At 36.7% G+C, this 18,100-nt stretch overlaps 2 protein-coding genes across 3 annotated transcripts in view; both read left to right on the forward strand.

Annotated features, from left to right (window-relative positions):
* SLC22A16 (solute carrier family 22 member 16) overlaps positions 1-17,000 on the forward strand; it is a 34,605-nt gene extending 17,605 nt beyond the window's left edge. For both annotated transcript variants that reach the window (XM_015621460.3, XM_033512837.1), the window contains 7 exons: positions 469-945; positions 3,489-3,606; positions 5,284-5,833; positions 7,741-7,868; positions 8,270-8,379; positions 8,873-8,972; positions 14,032-17,000. In XM_015621460.3, coding sequence (XP_015476946.1) covers positions 469-945; positions 3,489-3,606; positions 5,284-5,833; positions 7,741-7,868; positions 8,270-8,379; positions 8,873-8,972; positions 14,032-14,244 — 1,696 coding nt within the window. In that variant the 3' untranslated portion in view covers positions 14,245-17,000. The remainder of the gene's footprint in view (positions 1-468; positions 946-3,488; positions 3,607-5,283; positions 5,834-7,740; positions 7,869-8,269; positions 8,380-8,872; positions 8,973-14,031) is intronic.
* The window catches only part of DDO (D-aspartate oxidase), a 28,486-nt gene continuing 19,275 nt past the window's right edge, over positions 8,890-18,100 (forward strand). The window contains exon 1 of the mRNA XM_015621464.3: positions 8,890-8,972. The gene's annotated coding sequence lies outside the window, so the exon portion shown is untranslated. The remainder of the gene's footprint in view (positions 8,973-18,100) is intronic.

Below are 18,100 nucleotides of genomic sequence, written 5' to 3' on the forward strand. Positions count from 1 at the left end.
GGTACAATTGGATGGAATGAGGGGCATAATGTGTTTGGTTTGTCTTATTTGATGCACATATCTCTATCCCTAGAAACCTGAGGTTGCAACATTTTGGTTTTTCTAACTATTCAAGGAATCTAAGGCCTTATTTTAAGGGGATGTGCTACAGAGAATTGGAGGGCGGAAGGTTGATTCTAAACTAAGTGCTTAATGTCAGCATTGTTTCATTTTAACTGGTCTTCTCTGTATGACTGAACACATAACTAAGAGCAGCACTCATTTCTTAACAGCAGATTACTGTGGATCTTTTTCTCATCTTTGTTCTCTTGCAGAGCTTAGTTAATATTGAAGCAACACCACACAACAAAACACTAGACACATTAATGGTATCTCCATTTATTGATCTACCCAAACAATAATGCTGAACGTTTTTTTTTCATGTATAGAGGGCTTTTTCTCAGTAAAATGTTTTCTTTCCCTTTACAGATTTCAAGCATGTGTTTATTTTGCATCTGTCTTTCAAGCTATGTCATGTGGTATCCATTACTTAGCATCTGTGTTCATGGCTGTCACTCCTAACTTTGTATGTGGGTTCCCTGGAAATGTGAGTAGTGTTCTTTTCCACAACTCCTCTGCATCAAGTATAGAGGACATCTGGACACTATGGACATCAGCAGAAAATTACATTGTAGTCCAGCTGGAAAATGGAGAAATTTGGGAACTTGATCAATGCAGCAGGTCCAAACGAGAAGTCAGTTTGGAACTGGCATATGAATACAAAGGGAACAAATCTGTATTTCCTTGTTCTGATGGATTTCTCTATGATGATACAAAGTGGAAGAGCACTGTTGTTACGCAGTGGGATTTGGTCTGTGACCGAGAATGGCTTGCAAAATTAATCCAGCCTACGTTCATGCTTGGAGTCTTGATTGGAGCAGTGATTTTTGGTGACATTGCTGACAGGTAAAGTGCCATCCTCTTGAAATTGTAGCTTCAGACTATAGTAACTCCACGTGTATCTACCTGTTTTTGTTGTTTCCATTCACTGTGTATTCATAACTATATATGCAACATTTAGGAGGTTTGGATGTTGCTTTATTCACAGATCTGTTTAACTTGGTTTATTTTTCCTGTAACAAGAACTGATTTTAAAATGTATTCTCAAGCCATTTACTTTTAAAACTTTTTCTTACTTTGTCATCCATTGTTCTAGGCCTTGATCCCCGAAATTGCCCTGTGCAGCTAGTATTTGCCTTTACATTTTTATTTATTTGTTTGTTTACTTATTTTGACAGGAATAGCAATAGCTCATAATACCAGTGGTAAAACCTGGGAGTAGATTTTCACCTTAATTTTCATGAGAAGGGGTTCCTTGTGGAAATGCAGTTTTTTATTTTGTAATGTCACAAACAGCTGAAGGTCTACGAGAAAGTTAAATATCATGTATTTGAAAATCACCTTTCCTAACCTCTGTCATGAGTACAGCTCAGTGGGGCTGATGCAAAGGCTTCAAGGGTTTAATCAAGCCCCACCTTCATAAAATAAACCCCCATATACTATTTTTCCTTGCTGTCCAGTTGTAGGTTTTCCCTGAAAAATTAGCTTAAACTTCAGTCTCTTGAAAGCTCTTGAACATAAGAGGAAAAATGGGCGTGGGTGAGCTGTGCTGTAGCTTCACTTATTTACCAGCATTTACAAAGTTCTGTTGAGCACGAGGACCATCAGTCCTGGACGGAATTGACCAGAGCAGTCTTTTGGCCACGGCTCCAAGGCCCATTCCTGTCCAACACTTCCTCCCTGGGTGCTGTCTCAGATCATGCACTGAAATCCAGCATCAGAGCTGGATTCAGAAGCAACAGGGAGCCTCAGGGTGTGTATCTGTGGCCTTCTGCCTGAGCTGGTTTTCTCTCTCAACACAAAACAGGCATATTCCTGCCTCAGAAGAGCACCCAGTCCATATGAGAATCGAATATCCAGGCTATGTTGAACTTAGCTTTGTCTTGGGCACTTTCTGTACCTGTGCTTTGCTTTGAAGGCTGATTTATTTATGTCTGTCTGTAAAGGAGCTTTTTGACTGACTGTTCTGTTGGGTGGACAGGGACATTTCATCCCTCATCTAACAGTGTAAACAGAACATGAAGATCAGGCGTGTTGTTTTCTGATTTTCTTTCATTAGCACAACACTACAGTGTGACAGTCACAACATGGGAATGCAAAATCTATGATGAACTTTTTTTTTTTTTTAATTGGCTTTTAGAACACATGGAATCAATCTGCCTCCCAATCCCAGGCTTTGTAAAACTGTATTTAATACAAAACCAGAATATAATGCAAACATCTGTTTTCAGTCCCTTTAAATAATTCATAACTTTATTAATTAATATACTTGGACATGATTTATAAGGTTAGGATTGTATTGTTCTCATTTCCATTAATTCAACCCATGGACAACCAGTTAAAATAATACACACATTCTGAGTTGTAGATTTACAACTGCAGAATTTACAGCTGAAAGTTATTATTTTCTGACACATCTTGGCTCATGGGAAATAAGTTTGTGTGTCCCTCCCATTACCAATTAACAGATTTCCCAACAGAAGAGCTCTGATAACTAAGACTTACTGGGATCTTTTCTGGCAGGGATCAAAGACCAAATCATGACTCTAGGTCAAGGCTGGAGAAAAAAAGGAGGAATTTTATTGCAGTACAAAATACTCACAGAAGAAAATGTCTGAAAGTCCTCAAACTCCCTGTCTAAAAGTCTTTCCCCATTTGTGAAAGGCTTTTTGCAATGGAGGAGATAATAAGAGACCAAGGAATTATTACAGAACTATTACAGAGCATTTGTAGATAGAATGTAGTGAACTCTCAGTAGAGTCTTGTATATCTACTGCTGAAGCTAGTATTTGACATGTTTTTTTTTGCCATTAGTTTACTTTCTCCCTGGATTTCTGTGTTTTGATATGCATGCATATGTGCTGTCAGAAATGAAAAAATTATGGGGAACTATATGATTGTCATTTGTTAAAGAATTCAACTTTAAAGAATTTAAAAACATTAAATTCTTTAAGATTAAGATATGTTACAGTAACCTTTTTGATTACTATCAAAATTGGTTGTTACTTTGACAAAAGATGGCATGTGTTATCACAGCTAACTTTTGTTAGAAATTATTAACATGATGCTACTTAATATAAAATATCTGAAAAAGTGATTTATATCCTCATAAATAAGAGTAAATTTACCAATCAGTTATGTAGAAGTTAAGACTGGAGATGAGCATATGTAATGCTCACTGCACATTCCTTTCAGCCAAGAATTGTGGAATGGAAGTTCCATTCATCCTTTTTCTTGGAAGCTGGAATTAATGAGAAATTAATACAGGTAACTAAACCAGAGTTTCTGTGGTGAGTTATTTACTTCCATCTAGGCTGTCTGGAGCTGCAGGTGTATTTTAATAGCATGTTTGTGGTTATTCATTATTTTATTAATGCTGTGATTTGCAGACTGGGAAGACAGCGTATTATATGGTTCACAAGTGCTGGTCAGTTTGTATTTGGCGTCGCAGTGGCCTTCACATTTGACTACTACAGTTTCGTGATTGTGCGCTTTCTCCTGGCTATGGTAAGGAAGGATGTTCACCCTGGCCCTTTTTCCATGTCATTTCTTACCCCTTCTCAGGAAAACCTCCCTTTTGTTATTATTTCCTCTCTTACTTCATTATTCTAAAGCCCCATCTGTTGCACTTATTTCAGCAGAGCAGGGAGAGTCTGAATGTTCTTGGACCACAGCAATTTTCCTCTTTGAATTAATAGAAAGCGTCTGTATGAAGCAGTGTTTGGTACTTCCTCCATCCCAACCTCTGCTGGACTGGTAATTAAATACCAAGTGTGAGCAGCAAACTCTGGATTCTGCATTGCAGCTACTGTTGCATTTCTCCTTGTTGTTAGAAATGGAATATATTTTTTCTTAAACTAGCAAATCTATAATAAGTATTATTTTTATCTCTACCGTTTTGAGTGATGGAGGAGAGATGCACATATTCTCTTCCATGCATCTCTTTGGTCTTTCAAGCTGTATCTGGAATACTAAATACATAGGCAGACATGTTTAACACCTAGATGTTTTATACTGTACTTAAGGGTATTTCAGTATATGTGTTTATGCAAACCCACACACACAATTTTATGTATGTGTGGTATAAATCAAATATCTGACACATATTCAATATTTATACATAGTAACCAATTTTAAATAACTATTTTACAGCCCAAAGTACATTCATGGGCTTTTCACTACATAATGCAGAAAGAAATTAGAATGCCTGTTGGTGCCAGGTCCTGCAGTAGTTTAGAAAACCAAAAAACTCTGACCAGACCAGTGCTGTAGGTTTTATCTGGCCACTGGGACTGACTTGTAAGGTGCAATCCTAAACTCTAGCCCTGTGCTCTTGAGGTCAGTGCAGCTTTCCTATCAGTGGGTTCAGAATCAGAGATTATTAACTTGAATATTGTTAATGGGAAAATTGATTAAAACAATATACTGAAATATTTTCTAGTCTATATTCTCTAGCTGTGTTTTGAAATGTTTTAAGATACCAGGAATTTGATGATGATATATTTGAGAACTTGAAAAATATATATATATTCAATAATATATATATATTTTTAAATTAAGAAATACTATTATGCAGAACATGCCAGTAGTTGCATTAACTTGATACTATATGGGAACCTGTAATTATGTATATATATGAGATTCTCTTCCAATATTGTAAAAACTTTGATTTAATGAGATATTTTACAAGGGTGTGGAAGGTAATTCTTGTAAATGTGCGGTTTTCTGACATGCAGGTTATTAATACTTTGCTTAAAAGCCAAGATCAAGATTTTCAGAAGAGATAATTACTTCAGGAGACCTCTCTTTATCAAGCGTCCAGTTTGTGATGTCATTAAGGGGCCTGATTTTTGGAGGAGAAGGGATTAATGACATCAGCAGATTAAGTTTTTTCACAGGTGTCTCTTGCTGGCTGTCCCCCACTACAGAGAAGCATCCAAATTCACTTCACATTTTTAAACAGTGTCCAGGCAGTCTGAAGGTTTGAGTGAATTTTTTCTCCAGCTGATTCATTTTCATAGTTGCCTTTTTTTTCTGTCAGTGTGAGACAGGCCAGTGCAGTGACAATTAAGCATACCAGATGTGGAACACTGTTAGCTGTTTGTTTTTACTGCTGGTGCACAAGGAGAGTAGAAACAAACCTCACTCTTTTTTTTTTTTCTTTTTTCTCTCCCACCCTCCCAGGTTTCAAGTGGCTATCTGGTTGTGGCTTTTGTTTATGTGACTGAATTTGTTGGCATTAAAGCACGAACCTGGGCTTCTATGCATGTCCATGCTTTTTTTGCTATGGGAGTTATGGTTGTGGCACTCGTGGGATTTTTGGTTCGGACCTGGTGGGTCTATCAGATATTTCTCTCCATAGCAACTCTTCCCTTTGTCTTGTGCTGCTGGATGCTCCCAGAAACACCTTTTTGGCTCCTGTCAGAGGAAAGATATGAAGATGCACAGAAAGTGATTGATACAATGGCAAGATGGAATAAAGTCAGCACTCCCTGCAAAGTTTCTGAACTGTGCTCAGTCCAACAAGATGATCTAGCCAGTGGCAGAACAGGTGATGATGATATGTCCTCAACAAAGAAGCACAACATCTTAGACCTGTTTTGTAACTGGCAAATTGCAAGAAGGACCATCACAGTCTGGCTGATCTGGTTCACTGGGAGCTTGGGGTACTACGTCTTCTCCCTCAGTTCTGTCAGTCTAGGAGGCAATGAATATTTAAATCTCTTTCTCATAGGTAAATATTCTTTTACCTTATTCTGTTAATGACAGAACTAGAACATAACATTTTAAAATGTCTATAGATTTGACAGGCAATTTTTCACTGTGTTCATTCAATTGTGAACCTTGTTTGAAAAGTTTCTTGCTAACTCTTCATGAAGTTGACTAACATAGGAGTAGTATCATTCACCCCAAATGTCATTGTATCTGAGAAAAAAAAAATCAGAATTTGTTGGTGCACAGAATTCTTCTCTGTCTTTTTGACTGTAAAACTATATTCTGGCTTGTCTTCTCTTTGCCCTGGAAGCTTATAGCAGATCCACACACACCCCAGTGGAAGCAAACAAGCAACACAAAATTCACACAGCTCTCTTAAAGACACAAACTAGGAAAATGGCAGGAAAAAAATATTCCTTTTAACACTTACAGTCATGATATATAGAGTTTGTCTGTGTAGAAAACACAGTCATAATCGTCAGAAGAAGCGTCATTTTAGTTTTCTCAAAAGTGTATTTTTAATTAAGTTGTAATACTCTTTTAATTTTATCATTCTGGCTGTAATCTTTCTCTGGCATGTAAGTTGTTTATAAAGACAGCTCAGTGCATTCAAGGCCTGATCCAAAGTTTGTTAACATCAGTGGAAATATTCCACTGACTTCAGAAGACTCTAGATCAGACTTGCAGCTCTGAGCCAGTGAAGAATTAAATCATGTGCTTTGCTTTATGCAGCTGAGTACTCTCAGTGAAGTGAATGTGACTGATCATGTACACAGGCTCACAGGAGGACTGGGGCTCTCTCTCATTATTCCAGTTTGTTTTGTCATGTATTACAGTGTATTGTTAGACTGATGTGTTGAATAGTGAGTGCTGGTATTGCACAGACAACCAAACTGCTATTGTGGAGTACACTGTACCCACCTCTTCTAAAAATATTTTAGCAGATGAACAGACACCAAATAATTACAACCTGCTTTTTCCAACACAACCCCAAAAGATTGTTTCCTGATATTATAGATGTATTGCCGTGCTATATGCAGTTAATAAAGGAATCCAGGCTGTTCAGAGATGTATCTTAAATTCTTCCTTGATTTTACATTGGACATAGTAGCATTTCTTCCTGAGCAAATTGGCTTAAAACATGTCCAAACTGGCTTTGGCTCAATATTACTTGTCAAGGGGCAAATCATGTTTACACAGTGCAAACAGGTCTAGCCAAATGCCAGATCCTTTAGAGTGGCAGAAGTTTTTTCCTCTGGAAAGAAACATTAGGAAGGGATGATCTGTATTAAGAGTGGGATATTGTAAGCCCTCATTTTTTATAGAGAAGGGAGAAGGCTGGAACTGCACTCTGTAGCAGTGAGGCTTACTCAGAAAACTAGATGTGGACAGACCTTTATTGCCTTTTATTTTGGGATGATTTTGAGCTGATGCTGGGGGAGGCATTTGTGACTACTGTTGCCTGTCCAGGTGGAAGCTGGCAAATCCTGAGAGGTGTTGTCAGTGTGACACTAGCAATATTCCCTGTGGACACACTTGAGCTGTTAATGTGAAAATACTTGAAGCAGAAGAGTAGCAAATTTCAGTATTTTAGAACTTTCAGACAGAAGTGTCAGTGTCATAGAAACAGAACTGTGGCCTTGCTCTTTTCTGTAATTTTCCACCCCAAAGAGAACTGGAGCTGCTCTGTGCCGTGAAACCTGTTTCCTTTGCCCTTCTCCACTCCCACTTCCGTATTTTAGGCTGCTCTCTGCCTTCTGTCACGCTTTCTGTAAGCAAATTAACTAGCCCGACACACTGGTTATCTTTAGATTTTACTTGTTCACTACCCCCTAGATCAGATAAATACCTCATAAAGAGGAAGTTACAGTTATAAGATGCATATGTGTAATCATGACTTAAACTGAGATAATTTCATACTGACAGGTGCTGTGGAGTTGCCTTGCTATATCATTGCTTGCATTGCGATGGACAAACTGGGAAGGAGAAACACACTCATTCCGTTCCTTATTTTAAGTGCACTGATCTGTGTTTTAATTATGTTCATACCTCAGGTTAGTCACGTATGGTTGGAAGTGTTCCTATAGCAGAAATTGATTTTAAAGGCTCTTAAGTCAGTAGATGCAGCTGCTCTTTCTAAATCATAGAATAGTTAATTAAAGGCTGGTTTGAAGTTGCAGCTGCCTAAGTTGCAGTCTAAGGTAGATTTTTGTAATTTCAGTACAAGTTTCATTGTCATTGCTGGAGTCACACATAAAATGGTCCCAGGGCTTCAGTGAATCAGGACTGGTAAAAAGTGATGTGGAAACTAGTAACTTATTGAGCAATTTTTAAAAAGCAAGCAATGAGTATTGCTTATTATTTAAAGAAGGGTCACAACTTCTGAAGAATGTAAATTATGTTTGAAAGGGTGTTATTTTCTGGTGACATATTTATTTGTGCTCTCTTTCAATAGGATTTCAATATATTAATTATCTTAGCAAATATGGCTGGAAAATTTTCCATAGGTGTGGCATTTGGCCTTATATATCTCTACACAGCAGAACTGTACCCAACAATTGTAAGGTAAGAACTTTTGGCAGTTACATATTTTTCATTAATTTGATGTTACTTTGTTCCCTTTGTTATACCACACCAGATTCAGCTGCTCTTGGCATCAGTGGTGGTAAAAGGTGTGGGGTGGGATGAGTTCCTCAGCTGCCTCAGAGCTGTCTGGAGTTTGGCTGTACCATCATTTTTTATTTCTTTTGCAGTCCACGTGCATTGATAGGTTCCACTGGGGAAACTAGAAGAATACTCAGTACTTTCTTAAACATTTTTTATGCCTTATAAGTCCTGGTTATTCATCCTGTGGGCTGTGCTGAATGATAATTATATTTTTAATATTAATTACAGAAGCAGCTGAATTTCACTACAATATAAATTTACTCTGGCATAGCAACAGCTTCCTGGTACAATTGCTTAAAGACACAAATCCTACTGATGTTTTAAGTGTCTGTGCATCTCTAATTGTTTCCTTTAACTGCCAGAATTCTGACTCAAATTCTTTTCTGTCCAGATCACTTGCTGTTGGAAGTGGAAGCATGATGTGCCGTGTAGGAAGTGTGGTTGCTCCTTTCTGTGTATATCTGAGAAGTGTTTGGATTTTCATGCCACTTGTAGGTATTTATTTCAATGGTAAATGTTTTTTGAAAAAGTGTATGTGTCACTTGTTTTCTCTTTAGTAACTTACCAAGTATGTTTTTCACATGACAAAGGAACCAAAACATTTAATTCAAAAAGAAAATTGAGTAAACCACTCTTGTTTGAAATGTTCAAGTATGCTGCTAAAGCAAAAGGGAAACTTTAAATAACTGAAATATTCTGAAAAGTTTTTATGACAGAAAACAGAAAAATATTGAGTCTCTGAATTCTAGCATAAAATTGATTAAAATATTCTGCGTCTACCACGTAACATTTAAGAAATGTCATAGTCCAAACGTTTTTGCAGGCCCAGCAGTTTTTCACCATGCTCCTGATTTATTTTCACGTTTTTTCAAAGGCATAGTTCTTCCATTCCTGAACACACCACAGGTGGCTGGATTTTCTTACATTATGCCTTAACATTTTCCTTGGCTTCTTTGGAATAGCCTCCCAAAAGATCAAGAAGGTTTTGTGCTTACTGTATTTGATCTCCATACCTGTCCCAAAGCTCCTGTTCTGTGTTTTTCACCAGAAATGAACAAAACAATCAGTGAGCTAGAAAAAGAGAAAGAAATGATATATTGATGAGCTTCATGGTGACTTTGACAAGCAACAGAACCTTGTATTGATTAAGCACATCTTGTTTTTTAGGTAACTCCAGGTCAGGTTACCATTAGGTTTTGGTTTTTATCACCAGTTGCCCCAGAACCATTCCCACCCAGAGGTGGGACCATTCCTTTGTGTACTTTCGGCATTATGGAGTAATCCACTTTGGATAAAGTATTTTTTGCATTTTCTGCTCACACTTGAATCATGTTTCTTCATTGCATTTCTGTTATGAAGCATTTGCTGCTTGGAAATCCTGCAGCAATTCAATCCATTTTTTCTCCTGAAGGATAAATTATGCCAATATATGTAAAACCAGACGGGATTACAAAGTTTGTATTAAAGATTTAAGTAAAGAAATGTTTATTAATGATTTAAAATAGTTTGAATTCTTTCAAAAACCCCTTAGAATTCACTGTGACTAGGGCACTGCTGTTATATGTTTATTACATGTATTAGATTATACATGTCAGAAAGTGAAAGTGTAGTGGGATCTGTCTTTAACCTGGATTTTTAGTCAATTTTTATCCACCATATTGGAGTTTCCTAAACAAGGGTATTGTGTCCCTTTGATGTGGCAACTATAAAATCTTTAATTACAGATGCTAGAGATTGCTTCAGAGAATTCTTGTGAGCTCATTTCATTATTTAAATTAATTACTTTTGGTTGTTTTCAATGAAAACTAAGAGGATGAAGGAGACCACAAATAAATTTATTTCTTCAAGTTCCTAAAAATGTTTTCTTTCTTAACAATGTCTCTACACAAACCAAGATATGATCACAGAAACGACAAAGAACATTTGCACAGCAGAGTGGTCATGGGAGAACATTTATTTTTCCCTCTTGTCAGCATTTTGCCTTTACTGGATGAAATAAAATGTATCTGTGAAGGAGTGTTGCAGTTAAACCACAGATGAGGGATTTTAGAGAGTGGTGCAAATGGCAGTATAAACACAGGAATTATTTCAGCTATGATCAACTCTCAGGGTACAAAAATTATCCAGAGCTTTTGTAGAGTTGAGTAGTAGTTCACAGTGAACATGTTTCCATTATTAGCTCCTGTTATAGAGCATTTGTCAATTTATTAAATAGGCTTGTCTTGAGTTGGAGCATAGTGTGCCAAGTTTCAGGTCAAGTAAGTGTTTGGAATGGAAGTGAAATCAAATGGATTACATTTGTAAGTAAACTGATACACATCACCCTGATCTATTGCAAACACCACACACTGTTGAACAGTTACTACTGCTATTTGTTTGGCTCTCTGCCTCATGCACAGTTATGCCACCTGTGAGTACTGCAAGCATCTTGAGTGCCTATAAATCTTGAACAACTTGCCAAGTATGTTTTTCATGTGACAACTTTATAGAAAATGTGCAGTAAAACAACTGCTCCTTATATAACCTATTTCTGTTTCTCAGCTGTTAAGAATTATGTTGTAATAGCCCTTTAACAGGCTTGATTTTTCTCTCAGAAAAAACATAAATTAGAAATTTAAAAGGCCCTTTAACTTAACACTGATGTTAATAAATGAATACAAACCCTCTGTCAAATACTATCAGTTTTTCATGTCAAAATATAACTTTTTTTATTGAAGTAGGAATTTTGTCAGTAAGACCACATTTTAGATTGGTTCAGAGCCATCAGATGTGAATATAAATATGAATATAAATAGAAATATCAGACTATAATAATTTGTTCTCAGAAGTAAAAGTATTATTTTGTAGGGATATTTAATTCAAATTATCTTTTGTTCTGGAGTATATATATCAAGTCCTAGTCTTAGACCACTGCAGAATTATAAATGTTGCTCCAGAAAGGGAGGAGGACATAAGAAAAATGATGGTAAATATTTTCTGAAAGTTCTATGGTATCTGTTAGAAGCTGCTGGTTGTACTGAAGTGTTGGGAGCACTCTAAGAGTTTGACCAAGCAGAAAGTCAGATTTCAAATTAACACCCTGAAAATACAATGCATTTAAGCAGATATGCCTGTCAAATTACCTTCAACATATTTAAACATACTTAAATACTTTAAATGCACTTTATATATATATATATAATTTTTAAATACACTTTATTTGTACACATAAGCATTTGACCATATCAGGAGAACATCCTCTGGTACTGAAGTATGTATTTAAAATAGTAAATACATACATGCAAAATGCACACATTTATTGTGAGCAAGCAAAGGGCTAAATTATGTCAGATGCCTTATGAAGAAGTGTGCCAAGACGGCAAAAGAGTTGCTTTTACTAAATGTGAGTGACTTCATTGATAACTGGCTACTGTTATCACTACTTGAAAAGGCTGATGATATTTGATAAGTCCTTGAGTTAATACACTGTGACTTAATTGTTTCATACTCTGTTGTAGGAAATATTGGAAAATGCTTTGAGGACCAGGGAGAAGGGAAATGTACTGTATTACTCAGCATGCAGCAGCTTTCACATAGAGGGGAAAAAAAGGAAGCTAACATGGGATGAAATACAGTTATGAGAGCTGAGATGAAAAGGCAGGAATGATGGTAGTGTGTACACTTACAGAATAGTGAGAATTCTCAGGGGAATGAGAGGTAGGAAAAACATGAGAAGAATGCCAAGTGTCTAAAAAGAATAACGAAAAAAGACACATATTCAAAGCACACAATGTTACTTTAAGCTTGTTCTTTTGAGTATCACTAGTGACCCAGTTCTCATACACTCCAAATTTATGGGTGTCCGTAACATTCAATATCCTTCACAGGCCTCAGTTATATCCTCAGTTATAAACTTCTGACAGACTGAAGTGTGTACATAAAAGAGGGTATTGTGGAATAGCTGACATGTGTAAATTTATCCTGTCTTTCCTGGCCAGAAGAACATGTTTGAATAGGAGAGAGGAAATTTGACACTCAGAGATGAGATTTTAATATTTTGGAATATATTTCTAAATATCACTCCTGCCACATATATGTCTAAAAGGATTTCACTCCGTTTGTGCCATTTCCTCTAGTCCAGTTACTACTAGGATTTTTTTTTAACTTTCATGGTTAGACCAGGACTTTTATTTTCACTGCAGTTTGTAGTATTTAACAGTATTTTGATTTTATTTTTATCTGCCTCTATATTTATTGCAAATGCAAAAAGGAGGGTATGTAACAGTGTGCCTTTTGCTTCTCAAAATAAAACATGAGACAAACTGTCCTCTTTTTTTTTGGAAGGGAAGAGAAGCAAAGCCAGCATGGTGCATGAGCAGGCAAATAGCAGTGTTCAAGGTTACAGTAGGGAATTCTGATTTTAAAGCACCTTTCTGACTTAAAGTCTGGACAAGTTGCAGATGGCAACTGGGCAGTTCTTGTCTCAAGCTCTGTGTGAGAGACGTAGACACAGCGATTCTAAATGTTCTTTCTCACCCTTGGAAAGAAAGCATTAAACAAAGAACAGATTTCAGAATCAGCACAGGGCAAGATAAGGATAATACAGCAACAAAGTTCACAGTCACAGAATGGAAAAACACTGAGACCAGGCATGATGTTCTGTGTGAAAGCTTTTCTATCAGAAGAGAATTAGGTCATTTATAACCTGGTGTTGGAGGACTGACAGGGGTTTAATGCTGTCCTGTACTCAGAGAAGCAAAGTGGGAATTGATGTCTTTGAACAAGACACAGAAATGTCTATGTGAAGGGAACGTGAAGGGAAAGAGCAGATATTCCTGGAACAAGTGAATGTTTCTCTACCTCCCCCACATTATCCTGATCCTTGCACCACTCATGCTGTTGTTGTGGAATTGTGTATGCCATGGACAAATCCAAAATGGGATCCCAGTGCAAATGTCAGTAAATGCCTGCACTCCTAACAGTTCTTTGAAACTGAGTTTAGCAAAGTATTCCTGTTGAAAGATAGCTCATCATCTGCTGAAGAGCTCTCCTGAGCACAGATGTGCATTTTTGTGGCTCTGGGCCAATGAGCCATATTGAGAAATTCCAGTCTGGCTCTGTAGAGAAGAAACAAGCATGCAGGTACAGGTACACAGGAGCTGGAGTGTGAATTGAGATTACTGGTGGCAGGGAAATTGTAGCTCTGTGAACATGCCTGTAAAAATAAATGTATGCAACCCTAGAATAATTTCTTAAATACATGTCTGATACTGGAAATACCAAATAAAGGTAATATGTATTGTTTACTCAAATAGAATTTTTCCTGCTTGCACTGTATTGATCCCTTGTGAACACAACACTTCACTTGCTCATTCATTAATTCTGCTGCATAATCTTTTCATTTATGCAATAAAAAAATGGTAGATCTTTTATACAGGCAACATTTAAGACTTATGATCTTTGCTTTACAGTTCATTGTGCTTTATCTTAAATTTACTCTCAAGTAAGATCAAAACTACGGATAGCTTGAAAGACTTATCTACCTTTACAGCTACTGTTTATTTCTTCCAGTTGCTTGTTGGAGTCATGGCTCTTCTGAGTGGAATATTAACCATAATGCTTCCAGAAACACTGGGAAAACCATTGACTAACACTTTGGTGGAAGCTACAGAAATGGGAAGAAACAAGAAAAGCTGTTCAGAAAAGACTCCTTCAGCACATAGTGGTGCAGCATTAGAAAAGATAGAGATGTTTGGTCAAGAAAGAATCAGCACTGACAAATAAAGCAGCAGCAAAATGGCTGTTACCAATTTTAATCACTATCTAATTTATAAGATCTCTGTATTCAAGAAATGTGACTGTTCTATAACATCTGTGCCTTTCAGATTGTATTCTGTCCCCCACTTTTCAATAGAGCAATTGTATGAAACCTTTTCAAAGTGGCTGAGTTACTGCAGAAAATTTGATAGGATTCCTAGATCCTTTGTCAAACTTATCCAGACTTTAAAACACCTGTCTGACTTGCTGTGACCAGTTGGAATGATTACTCGAAATGTTGGAACCTACCTGACTAATGTATGTAAAAAAAAAAAAAGCCAATTCTTTGTTTCACATTTTCTGCAGTTAGATTTGTGAACCTACAACAAAGTGCCCTGCTTGGTCTCATCCTGTTGCAGCTGCCAGTTACTGGCTTGACACTTCAGAGCACAGTAAACTCTGTTACAATTCAAGAGAGAAGCCTTAACATTGCATCAGGTCATATCAATAATTTTAAACTAATTTATTCTTTTTTTTTTTTTTTCAAGTTTTCTACTAGAAATGGTGCCATTGCTAACAAAGGAAAGTATTCTGTGGCACAGCTTCTGACTCAAAAAATAATACTAAGTTTGCAAAATATGCAAATAGTTTGTATATTCATTCTGTTGAATGGCAAATGTATTTTTATTAGGGGTTTAGAAAAAAAAGTGTTCACTGGATCTACTGCTGTTTTAGTTTAGGTAAAACTAAACTGCCTGATCCCATTTAAAGTCATATTCATTCCACACAATTTCTTTCAGTGCTCCCTTTCTCACTTAGCTCAGATCTAGCATCAGATTTTTCATAACTTCTAAGAGCCAGACCAGCAACTTTGCCAAATGCCTCTATCAAGGTCTTTATAGTCCTCAGTGGAAAAGAATAAATGGCATATAGCTCTTATTCAGACTCTCTACACAGAAGTGGATTTAGTTATTAATTTTTGATAGAAACGGTTCCTATTCACCATTTTCTCATAGATAGAGATCTATAACTCATTTTTTCCTTATTATATCACAAAAACCAGTTAGAAAAATGTAATTTAAAAGACGGTAGCTGGAGGACACTGATCTGTGAAAGAGTTACTAGTAATAGTTTTAGTCAAAGTGTCAAAACATCCTACTGCTGCTACACCTCATGTGTGCATCAACACTACTGTTGGTGCAGTGGTTCTGCTTTATGACTCTGGACCATAGAAAACTGATGGATAAGAATGCATCATTCTGGCTGCTTCTTTCATGGCTTTCTCACACCTCCCCTTTATTTATCAGTCTATCTCTAGACCTGTGGGTTTCTTCCTTGTCTGAGGATCTGCATCTCCTTTGCTTGACCACCCTTGGTTTCAGGGGAACAGCACAGGATGTTGAGGTTCAGACAACCCTCTCTTTCCTGGGTTGTGTGAATTCAGTCCTCCCTGGTTTGAAATCAGTGTTTAGGCCCTCATTCTCATGGCATGGTCTGATCAAAATGAGTCTTCCTTGATCTTTGCCATGTACCCACCCAGAATGATATTTATATTACTGTAGATAGTCTATATGCTGTAGAAATTAATGGTCATATTTTTCAATTATATCTGCACAGTTTTATTAGTTTCAATGACTTCTGAAACCAGAATAATGGTTTATATACCTTATAAAAGATTTTATTTCTTCACTGCACTGTCCTAGAATTTGGTCCTGGTATTAGGAGAAAATAATATCCTATATGAAGATTAACATGCTTTGAAGCAAGCAAAAGTAAATTTAAGTTTAGGTACTTTCTCTGAGATAATTACATAGAAAGCAGAAAGGAGTCTTTATGTTCCTTACAATCCTGTGGGTGTTCTAGTGTTTGCAGAGAAAACCTCCAGAAAGACCTGCATAGCATACTGTGGCTTCTGTTGAGATGTATGAGTTCAGCAAAAGTACTTAAACTTCCCCCTGTGAGTAATCCCATCATTATTCTGAGAATGACTTGAACACATACTTTGATGACTGAAGGTCGGATTACTCACATGCTGTGGTTTTTTATTTTGCAGAAGAGCAGACCCAGTACTCTTCCACTGCTTTCAGGTTTCCCCCTCCACTTCCCAGAGCAGAGCAGCCCTCTCTATCTCCAAGATCTACTGCCAAACTCTGCCTGCCCTGCCTTAAATAAGGGTTTAATCATGCTAAAAAACCACCATCATGCAATACACCTAACAAGGAATTAAACTGGTACTGTCTTGCCTTACAACCACGCTCCCCACACACAGAGTTCCAAATTCTTTCCTTATTTTGGGGTTCTTTCACACTGATACAAACTTTTTTAATAGTACATCTGTCTTAAAACTCACTACTCATAACTTTTAGGAACAGTATAGTCTATTTCTAACAAGGTACTAAAGAACATTTACAATTAATTTCTCTACTTCCTTACCTCCTGAGTAACTGATTTGGGTCTTACCCTGCCAAGAGCAGCCAATGCATATTCTGTGTTCCTTTGGCTTGAGGGATTCAGGACTTGGTCATCTGTAATCAGTACACATAAGGTAAAGAAAAGAACAAGAAAACAGTTAAATACACAATGATACTGATATTGTTTACAACTAAAATTTAATTATGTTTCTAGACCACAATGTAGCTTGATGGCTTAATCCCAAAAGCCATTTCCTCCTGTCACTAAAGTCAGTTGGTATTTGGTCTTTGATTCAAATGACCCTGAATTTCCCTGACCTAATGATGTTACTTTTTTTCCTTGGAAATAAAATGTTTGTTGATTTACAGGTACACCTTTTGTGATTTTATGCATCAATAGCTTAGAGATTGCTTCGGGGTATCCTATTCTTTAACTTGAGGAAGGATATTACTTTAAAAAAAAAGGAAATAGTATGTATCTCTATGTTTCTAGCATTTCTATTTGCTTGTTTTTTCCATATGGGCAAAAACATGTTTCACACTAGTCATGCATTATAAATGTAGCAAAATCAGGGTGAGTTGATTTCTTTCTCTTAAATATTCATAGATTTTTTTTAAATCCTCTTGCAAGAGAGCACTTAGTTTGAGAAAAAATGCTTCGGTTCCTATGGGCTGTATTTTCATTTCAGTGCTCATAAAAATAATTAATTTTCATAGTTTCTTACTTCAGTTCATAAGTCCTTTTATGTTTGATTTGTCATCCTTATCTTAGTGCAAATTATTTGTGCTCATCAATGTCTCTGGAGTTTCACAACAGTTTTATGAGATAATGAATTAGAATCGTTATCTACCTTAATTGCTGGTCATTATTACATGATGGCAAATGTTTTTGTCTGAAATTGGATATCCAGCCTCATTAGATAGTCTTGCAATTTGTTAAGGACATACCTTTTTGGATTAAATATAAGAGTAACTATTATTAGTTTAATGATAACTAAGGAAAAATAATAAGTACATGTGTTTGGTATTTCAAAATTGTATTTTTAAACTATAGAAAAAGATGTATTTTCTACTTTAACAGCTTCATTCAATTTCTCTGTGCAAAATTCTGTAATTTAAACAACCATACAGAAAAAAAAAAAAAGCTATGCAAATCATGTGCAGTTATCATATGCTTTGGGTGGTACCCTGAATGTCTGAAAAAGGGCTGAAGCCTCCCTGGAAGCTGAGGGCTATTGTGTAGTGGCTCTGTGGAAGGACAAAATGACCTAACATCCCAGCTCTGGGATGCAGTGAAGGACTTATTGGCGTTCTCCTGTGTCTTTCATAGGTTTTTTTTATCAACCCCTTAGGTGCAGTCACTCAGGAAGTCTCTGTGGCATCGGGCTCAGCAGTGTGCAAGGCCTGTGAGTGCCTTTTGGAAAGGCTTAGGAAAAGGTGAGCTCACTTGTGCCATGGACTCTGGTCCAGAA

The sequence above is a fragment of the Parus major genome, chromosome 3 (assembly GCF_001522545.3).
Source record: "Parus major isolate Abel chromosome 3, Parus_major1.1, whole genome shotgun sequence".
NCBI lineage: Eukaryota > Metazoa > Chordata > Aves > Passeriformes > Paridae > Parus > Parus major.